General features: G+C 52.1%; 1 protein-coding gene across 1 annotated transcript; it reads right to left on the reverse strand.

Moving 5' to 3' along the window:
- Positions 1 to 872: 872 nt before the first annotated feature.
- On the reverse strand, positions 873 to 6,607 carry CD300E (CD300e molecule). The gene is made up of 4 exons (XM_036412440.2): positions 6,460 to 6,607; positions 4,016 to 4,363; positions 2,795 to 2,885; positions 873 to 1,990 (listed from the first exon to the last, which is right to left on the reverse strand). The coding sequence occupies exons 1-4, from the start codon at positions 6,497 to 6,499 to the stop codon at positions 1,717 to 1,719; spliced, it is 753 nt and encodes a 250-aa protein (XP_036268333.1). The 5' UTR covers positions 6,500 to 6,607; the 3' UTR covers positions 873 to 1,716.
- Positions 6,608 to 7,391: the final 784 nt, after the last annotated feature.

Genomic DNA, 7,391 nt, shown 5'->3' on the forward strand with positions numbered 1-7,391 from the left:
TTCTTGCACATGGCATGATTGTCTCCAAAGAAGATCCCAAGCAATCTACCAAAAGACTGCTAGAACTGATCAATGAGTTTACAAGGTCACAGGGACAAAATTGAGACACACACAAAATATAAATATGCAAATTGGCGGTAACTTCACAATGCCCAACAGCCAATCAGGTGTGAGTATGTAAATTAACCCAATAAGATAGCAGGTTAATTTGCATATACAGGTACAGAGTGGCTGGGCAGGACACCTGCTATGAGGGGAAAATGGGGGTAGGAGGGAGCTACAGGAGCAGTGCTCTGGATGGTGCGGAGAAGACTGAAGGCTCCAGCTGGAGCAAACACTGAAGGCTCTAGCCAACTGGAGCAAAGACTCCTGCTGGAGAAAGAGGAAGGTGGTGGCCAGAGCAAAGGCCTGGGTACCAGGTGCCAGAGGAAACCTGGTGCTGAGAGCCAGGGGAAGGAAGACCTATTGCACGAATCTTTGTGCAAAGGACCTCTAATATTTCTATATTTCTATATACTACCAACAAACATGAAAAAACTGAAATGAAAAACACAGTATTTGACAAATGCTCCCCTCAAAGGAAGAAGTACCCTACCTAGGTATAAATCCACCAGAACATGAACTGCACTTTATGCTAAAAATTTACAAAATGCTGATGGTGGAAGTCAAAGAACTGTAGCACGTTTGTGAATGAGAAGACTTAAGATCATAAAGATACCCATTTCACAATATTAATCTACTAGAGGCCCAGTGCATGAATTCGTGCATGGATGAGGCCTAATCAAGATTGATCAGGCCTGGCTGTTGGAGGGCCAGCCCCACCCCCTGCTCAAATTCCTGGTTGAACTCCCAATCAAGGAAACAATTTGCATATTAGCCTTTTATTATATAGAATAACTTTAACACAATTCCTACCAAAGCCATAGCAAGATTTTTTTGGTAGCTAAAGATAAGCTTTCTGTATGCAGAAAGGCAAAGGAACTAGAATAACTAGAATAATTTTGAAAAAGAATAAAGAGAGGAATTATATCTGCCTGTACTCTTGCTTAGCAGTCACTTAACCTGTCGTTGATTTACTGCTGTGGCCACAGTAATCAAGAAATGTGACATGAGAGGAGGGACAGACGCACAGATCCATTGAAGAAAATACAGAACCCCAAACGCCTGGCTCTTACCTGGTCTTCAAATGCTCTGTCCTTGGTTCTGAACTTTTCCCTTGAAGATTTCACCTCTCCTCCAACTCCTCTCCAGCATCAGTGCTCTGCTAACCCACATCTCTGGCTTCCTGTTAGATTTCTCTGAGTAACATAAGCTATGCACCACTCAAGCCTGTGCCTGCCTTTCCTGTGTTTGTAAACGACACCTCATTCTTGTGGTGTTCTAGGTTTGAGACCCCTAGAAGAGGGGACAATGGAGTCCAGGGAGCTCAAGATCTGAAGTTGTGAGGGGTGTGTCTTCCAGAAGCCTCTTGTCTGCAGGGAGGAGGTGGTTATTGCCCTGGGGGACACTGAGCTAAGTTTTTGTGCCACAGAGAAGAATAAAGAGCCAGGCTTTCTGAGAATGCAACTTCCAGAGAATACTGGAGGATCTGGGACAGAGAGGAGGACCCGACACAGGGGCCTGGAGATTCATCTTTCTCCCCCTGGAGGACCAGAGCCGGTGTCCTCTGAGATCCAGGACCCTCCTGGAGGCACAGGAACAATACCCCCCAAAGGCTTAGGTCCATGCAGAGTCCAGGCACTGCTGCCTCCCTGCCCTGGAGTGCAGAGCCCGCAGATCTCTCTGGTCCAGTCGGAAGGTCTGTATTCCCGGACAGGGCTTTTCCGGAGCTGGTGGACGGCATGGTGGAGTCCCCTGGTCAGGCTGACTCTGTCCACCTCCGGAGCCCTTCTGACACCTGCTCACACAGAGGAGAGCAGCGAGCACGCCCAGGAACAGGGGCAGCTTCAGGAAGATCAGGAACAGGAAGTGGACAGTGCTGAGCGGAAGCCTGTGGGGGACACAACGATGGGAAATGAAATGCCCCTCCGGGGGAGGCCCCGGCACCCTTTAGTCCCTGCTTCTCCCTGTGCCTGACTCTGAAGCCCAAATCACTCGGAATCCAATTTAGAAGGGACCCACTCCAGAGCCCCTGCCATCCCTCCCCGCTTGATCCAGATCTGCCCTGGGGACTTTCCCAGGGGGTCGATGGAGAAAAGAGAGAAGAGGATGATGGAGGAAAGCGAGAAGAAGATGATGGAGAAAAGGAGAAGAGGAACCAGGCCACGCCAGATTTCTGAGTGTGCTCCCCGCTTTCTCTCTCTCTCCCCGTCCCTTTGCCTCTCGGCTTCCCCTTTATCAATGACGTATTGAAACTCACACTTGAAGCATCCCAGCCCTTAATTAGTAACTTTGGGGAACTAATGGGTTCAAACTCCAGCCTGGAGCCGGCCCGTCTCCCCGCAAACCCACAAGCAGCTCGTGGGAGGAGCAGGGTCGCCAGTAGAGAAGTTGGAGCGAGCCCAGGCTAGGGCCCACGACCAGGACTCCCAGCCCAGCACAGAGTGGGGAAAGGGCTGCACTGCCACCGGAACCAGCCTCCTCCTGTGTCCCCGAAACTGCCCCCCGGGGTCAGGATGCACAGAACCAGTGACGTTTTCCACTCAGAATCCCCATGTGACAATCAGGACCTGAGTTGGAGGGAAACCCCGCAGACAGAGGGGGAAAAGGCGTGGTGTGCTTTCAGCCCCCACCACAGGGCCCCGTAGGGCTGCTGACCCTCCTCCTCCATGGCCTCCGGGGCTTGGGCCCTTACCCTGGGCAGTGGTTGGTGCTGAAATTCTGCCCAGCGGTCACCGCCGGGAACGTGGCAGGTGTGGCCATACGTCTTGTGGTCGTACGAGGTGCTGGAGGTAAAATCACACATCAGGCATCGTTGTCTCCCCAGCCACGTACCACACAGCTGTTTGAATCATGGGGTGCGGTGGGGGTGGGGGTGGGAGTGGGGGTTCAGGGGAGAGCCTGAAGCTAAACCCAGGCCACATCCTGGGTGGGTGGAGCCCCTCAGATCCAGCCAAGAGTCACCTCTAGTAAGTGCCAGGCTGTTCCTTCCACCCCAAGTCTGATTCTACCTGGGGTGAGGGCGGAGGTCCCTCAGGCGTTCCCCAGCCTGAGGAGGAGACTCAGAGGGAGGATTCTGGATGAGGCTGGCTCAGAGCCTCACAGAGACTGTGGGAGAGGCTCAGAGAGCCATTTATATGGAAACTAGAGCCACTTTAACCCAAAGCTGGGGTGAGGATAGGTGCCACCCAGTTTCTCCCAAGGACCTCAGGTGTTCAGACTATTGACATAACTTATAGCCCACCTCCACTCGGTCCTAGCCTCTTGGTGTCCCCTAAAAAGCAGTCATCCGGGGCTCAGCCCTTCGCAGAGCACCTGACACAGGCTCGGGTTTACACAGCCTTTCAGGTCCTTGCTGTTGGGGACTTGGTGATGGATGTGGCACCATCCCTGCCCTTACAGAGAGGCAGAGACACCTAAGCAGATTAATTGGCCCACGTTAATGGAGAGTGTGACACTGGGGTGGGACCCCACCAGGCACAGATGGAGCACCGAGGAGGGAGCGTACCTCACCCACTTCCCAGGCCGGCAGAAAGGAGGGAGAGGAGAAACGGTGGCAGGTGGAGGAGGCCGCAGGATCACCAGCTGGCATGCACAGGTGATAGGCAGAGGCAAAGAGCAGTGATGAGGAAGGGGCTGAGGATGGGAGAGGGTGTGGATAATGGATGGAGAAAGGCTACGGATGAGCAAAGAGGGGATTTGGCCCACAGGGATGGGAGGCAAGGAGCCGCGGGGCGAGAAGCCAGCCACAGGATTATTGCTCTTGAACTGGAGGAGAAAACTTTACCCTCAGCCTAAGAGAGAAAGAGGGAAGAATGGTTAGGCTGTGCGGAAGTTGCAGGTGAGGAGGAAAGAGATGGAGAGAGCGAGTCTGATGACCCATGAGGTCCACGGTTGGAGCAAGGGGAGCTCTTACCTGGGGAAACAGACACCCGAACCTGAAATGAGGGGTCACGTGACCACTCATCCAGGATCCACACTGTCTGAATTTTACACCAGTAGGATCCGGCGTCGCCCGCGTGGAGTCTCTCAATGGTCACTGTGAGGGTGAGGTCATCAGCGTTGTCTCTGATGGTCACACGGCCATTTCTCTTTTCTCTCTCAGTTCCCTGGGTCTCCACAATCTTGTCACAGTTGGTGTCATACTGTCCTCGGCACCAGTATTTATTATACCCCTGGTAACCCTCCTCGTACCGACACCGGATGGTCAGGGAGTCCCCCTCAGTGCCGGTCACAAATCTGGGGCCCACCAGGGACAGGCAGCCTGGAAAACACAAACCACATCCCGGGAGTGCATCCCGATGGCCCCCAGTAACAACAGCAGCAGTGGCCTGAAAGCCCCAAGGGGAAGGTGCCAGGGAGGGGTGGACGGTCCTGGGCTTGGGAATGGCGACCTGGAAGGACACCTGAGCTTAGACGGAAGCCAGAGGGCCTGGGGACGGCAGTCAACAGGAGGAGAAGCCTGTGCTCTGGATGCCCAGAGACATGGAGTAACCACACGGGACCCTGTCCCTTGAGGCAGGCAGAGTCGCACCACAGCTGGAGGTGGGAGCAGAGAGAGCTGGCTGTCCTGCCCTGTGCTTAGCCTGCAGCCTCTGCTGGGGGGAGGGGGCAGGAGATTCGGTCATTACCCAACTTTCCCTTTGGAGACTTCTGCATGCTGAGCTTCCTGCAACTCGGACCTGTCCTTTAAGAGTCCACATCTGTTTACTCCGCTCTCCGTGTGTCCTTGAGGGAGGAAAACTAAATCTCTGGCTCTCGGGACTCTCTAGGGAGGATCAACACACTCTGTCTGTCACAGCGCTGGCCGCTGAGAAGGGGCAAGTTTCCAAGGAGGCACTAGTAGGCTTCCTGTCACAGGTGTGGGGTATGAGCTGGTCCCAGGGCCTGGAAAGATAGGAGCAGGGCTGAAAAAAGGATATTGGACATGTAAGTCTGTCCAAGTGACTTGGAAGTTTTCATTGAGCCCCAGCTGCAAAGGGCCCTGGAGGGAAAGGTGAGTCGGCTGTGTGCGAAGATGATGGTGTCTTCCGTCATCTGTTTCCCTGCACCCAGGCCAGGGCACTTAGGTAATTTTATCTCATTGAAGCAAGTAGATTAAAACAAGCAGGGACAAAGCTGATAACCAGCTCTCTGCAGGGGGAGAGGGGAAGAAGGTCTGATTTGAAGCATTTGCCCATTTGCCTGGTGTAAATACTCTCACTTGACTGATTCCAAGCCAATCTCATGCTGTCACTGAACGTGACGCTGGGAAAACACGTTCATCATTGACTCTCCTGAGGCAATACAAGCTGCTCTGCGTTCCTATTCTGTCCACAATGGTGATTCACAAAATGTCTACCCGTTATCATCATTGTCATCATCTTTTAAGACATTTCGAGCACCGCCCAGGTGTACGGAAATATATCTCTTTGAAATGTCATTCTACGTCTAAGACTTGGATATGAGGGCCTTAGGACACCTCGAAGGTCACCAGCCCACTCCTTCATTCCACTGATTAGGAAACCACACAAGGTCAGTGTCGCCCAGCTGGTTTCTTCTTTGAAATCTCTGCCTTCCCACCCAGTTTCTGAAGAGCCTGTCATTGTGGTGGGTAGGTCCTATGCTTCGTAAGGAGACCAAACCATAAAATTAGTCTACAAAGATGAAGACTACCCTCTCATTTTCATCCTAAACTTACTTCCCACAGAGGAGGGATGCGGAAGGAAAGTGCCCTCAGGCATTTGCAATGTCTTTTCTAAGAGTTGCTCTTCTGAAAGTCCAGCCTGAGATGGACAATTTCACTTACTTGCTTACGAAAGAAAATTTAAGGTAAATGCTGAAAATGGCATTTTAGACGGACCCCCCCCCCCAATTAATTCTTTCTAGCAAATCTTTCCAGCTCCTTTCAACTGGACTCCGACAAAACAGAACCACTGCCAATTCCTGAACCTTCCACAATCTCTCTAGCGCCACATCTGACGTAACTGAGTCCCCTTTCCACTCATTCTTCAAGACCAACGTCCAGTGAGGCCTTGGCGAAGACTAGTGTCCTCCCAACAAGAGGGTTAGGGGTCTCTTCTATAAGGAGTTCCACATTGTATAGGAATTACTTAACTTCCTCATCAACCATGAGCCCCTGAGTGCAGAAAGGGTTCTTAATTACGGCTTCTGGAACAGTCCTGGCACACAGTGGTACTCAGTAAGTGTATGTAGGGTCTGGGGACGAATGTTTAAATGTGTAGCAGAATATTCAAGTGGATGGATGGATGTGTCCTTCCCATTTTTGCTTTCGCTTTGCCTCTGGCTTTGAACTCAGGGCACACCTTCTACCTTCTGCCTCCTGTAATAGCAGGCTCCCCAAACCCCAGCCCCACTCACCTGGGAGGCAGAGAAGAAGCAAAGCTGGAGGCAGCCACATGGTCCTATATCCCTGGCTGGTGTCCCCTACAATTCCAAGTCCCCGCTGGAATCCAGTTGTCTGCAGCAGAGCGTGGCTCCTCCACCCTCTCCTCCTTCAAGTTTTCTATGTGTTTCTGTGTCATCTGCTTCCTTTTCAATCTCTAAGCTACTTCCTAATTTGAAGCCTTACTTAGAAAAATGGGAAGAGGGCCAAGGGCCATGCCGGAGGATGGACTAAGCACAACAAGGAAAATCTGATGACTTTTCCTCCTCCTTAGTGGCAGTATACTGTCTGGACCACACCCTGAGCCTTCATGAAAGTCAATCCCAATTATGGGAAACCTCGCACAGAGGAGATCCTGTGTCCCCTGACTCTCTCTTCCTGTCTGGAACTCTTTCTTGACCTAATCAGCTACCCCTTCTCTCTGGCTGCCTACTTCTGCGTCATAAAACACCCCACTTAGAGACCACCTCCAGGCAGATGGCCCCATACCTCTTCCTCAAACCTAATCTCCTTCCTGGGCTCCAGACCCAATTTTCCTTCTTCCCAAGGGGCCACTCCTCCTGGTGGTACACTATTAATCTAATCCTATATGATAAAAAAGCTTAATATGCTAAGTGTCCAGTCGGCCTTTCAGCCAATCAAAGCATAATATGCTAATGATTTGCTAAGGCTGCTCAAACGCTCGCTATGATGTATGCTGACCACCAGGAGGCAGATGCTCCAACCTGTAGGTTAGCTTGCTTTTGGAGTCTGGCTGATGAGGACTGAGATGGGCCAGACACCCCCTGGAACTCTCCACCCACCCCTAAGGTCCCTCCTCTGCTGGCCAACTTCCCGAATCTCTCCCTGGCCCTGATCCTGCCCTCTCAAAATCCCTCGGGGATGTCAGAGAGCCGGTTTCAGCCCA

The sequence above is a fragment of the Pipistrellus kuhlii genome, unplaced genomic scaffold (genome assembly GCF_014108245.1).
Source record: "Pipistrellus kuhlii isolate mPipKuh1 unplaced genomic scaffold, mPipKuh1.p scaffold_m20_p_44, whole genome shotgun sequence".
NCBI lineage: Eukaryota > Metazoa > Chordata > Mammalia > Chiroptera > Vespertilionidae > Pipistrellus > Pipistrellus kuhlii.